At 44.8% G+C, this 1,587-nt stretch overlaps 1 protein-coding gene across 1 annotated transcript in view; it reads left to right on the top strand.

The window, feature by feature from the left end:
• Nucleotides 1–391: 391 nt before the first annotated feature.
• PDLIM1 (PDZ and LIM domain 1) overlaps nucleotides 392–1,587 on the top strand; it is a gene marked incomplete at its 5' end in the record, with an annotated part of 33,182 nt that continues 31,986 nt past the window's right edge. Inside the window, one exon of the mRNA XM_009074851.1 lies at nucleotides 392–543. Coding sequence (XP_009073099.1) covers nucleotides 392–543 — 152 coding nt within the window. The remainder of the gene's footprint in view (nucleotides 544–1,587) is intronic.

Genomic DNA, 1,587 nt, shown 5'->3' with positions numbered 1-1,587 from the left:
TCCATTCATAGAGACTTAGATTTCTGGCTGTCCTCAGCACCTTCTGTTTCAGAGAGCACTTCTCTGTCCAGCAAAGAACAGAGTTGTTTTCTGTAGGATCTTGTTCTCTAGCATGAAACCAATTGCCTCGAGTTAAAATACGGTTTTTGCTATTTTCCTGTTGTTCCCTCTCCAAATTTCTATCTGTGGGTGCCAAAACAGAACTAACTATTACTGAAGAGTATCTGAAAGACCGAGATAGATTTCTGCTGAGAGTTTGCTTTCATTAGTTTTCGCCTCTTTGCTTCCAGGTACCAGTGAGAGAAACCACGACTGCTCTGACTGTTTTTCAAATGTTGGTATGGAATGCTTCTCCCTGGAAAGTCCATTCACTATTTTTGTTTCTTCTTAGGTGACTCCGGGGAGCAAAGCTGCAATAGCCAACTTGTGTATAGGAGACCAGATCATAGCCATTGATGGAGTCAACACAGATAACATGACGCACCTCGAGGCACAGAACAAAATCAAGGGTTGCACAGATGAACTAACTCTGACAGTCAGCAGGTACATTGTGAAGCTGGGGACAGAAAGAGGGAGGGATGTGGAGTGGGCAGTAGCAGTGTTTTGGTTTGAGGGTAGACCTCTCTAGCTGGTTTGTTTTATTTGACCTCTTAGTGCTTTGCCTGGCAGGTGCTGGCTAGCAAGAGAGAACTGCATTTCATCCTTTAATCCTAATGCTGCTTGCATTTGCTGCACTTTGACCTTATGAAAGCAATTTTCCAAGTGAGGAATTGGCTGATAATTTGTGGCAGAGCCTGTCAGCTTATTCTGTGTCTCCTGATAGCAAGAAATCAAAGATGGTCTCATGAAAACTTCACTCATAACAGAGGAGGTACAAACAGAGATGACCTTCCTTCCTGTTGCACTGATTTTGCAGTTAAAATATATGGTTGAGTGTCATGTGCAATTAACTGCCTCATTTCTGCCATGCTCAGACTCTGAAATGTAGGTTTTGAAGCCTCTTTATCAAACAGCACTATCAGTGCTAAACAGTGACAACTCAGGGTGCAGCAAGGTCCCTGTCAGGCATCAGTCTCTCTGAGTCCTGGAAAACTAAAGTTAGGTGGCAGCTGAGCCAAAATCTCTGTCATCCTGTAAAGCCACAGGCTGGCTTCAGCCTTCTCACCGTCTTGAGCTGCAGAGCAATGGGCAGCTTCGTTCCTTACCCCAGCCATGCTTCATGCTTGGACCATCTTTGTACAGAGAAGAAACGGATATGAGAAGGCAGGGTCTGCTTTGCATTGACCCGCTGCTGCTTAAAAGAACTGTAGCCTGTTTTTTTCAAGGGTGCTGGGGATTTGTCCTTCCTTTTGGTTTGAATTGCAGCTGTGGGTACCAGCATTTCTCGAGTCAGATGGTAGATGCAGCATGGCATTTCTATTTGCTCTGGAGTGAGGTTTTCCTGTGCCTGCCTTCCCCCAGAGTGATCATCCATCAGCTTCAAGACAGATGCAGGGGAAGTGCTTTCAAAAGGAGTGCAAAAACATGCCTTAAATGACACAGTGGTTCCGTTGTTCAGAGCTTTTCTGTGATAAACAGGAGTCTTTT

This window comes from Acanthisitta chloris, unplaced genomic scaffold (assembly GCF_000695815.1).
Source record: "Acanthisitta chloris isolate BGI_N310 unplaced genomic scaffold, ASM69581v1 scaffold12355, whole genome shotgun sequence".
Taxonomy (NCBI): domain Eukaryota; kingdom Metazoa; phylum Chordata; class Aves; order Passeriformes; family Acanthisittidae; genus Acanthisitta; species Acanthisitta chloris.
The sequence above is the reverse complement of the archived record's forward strand: the minus strand, read 5'-3'. Positions and strand labels throughout refer to the sequence as shown.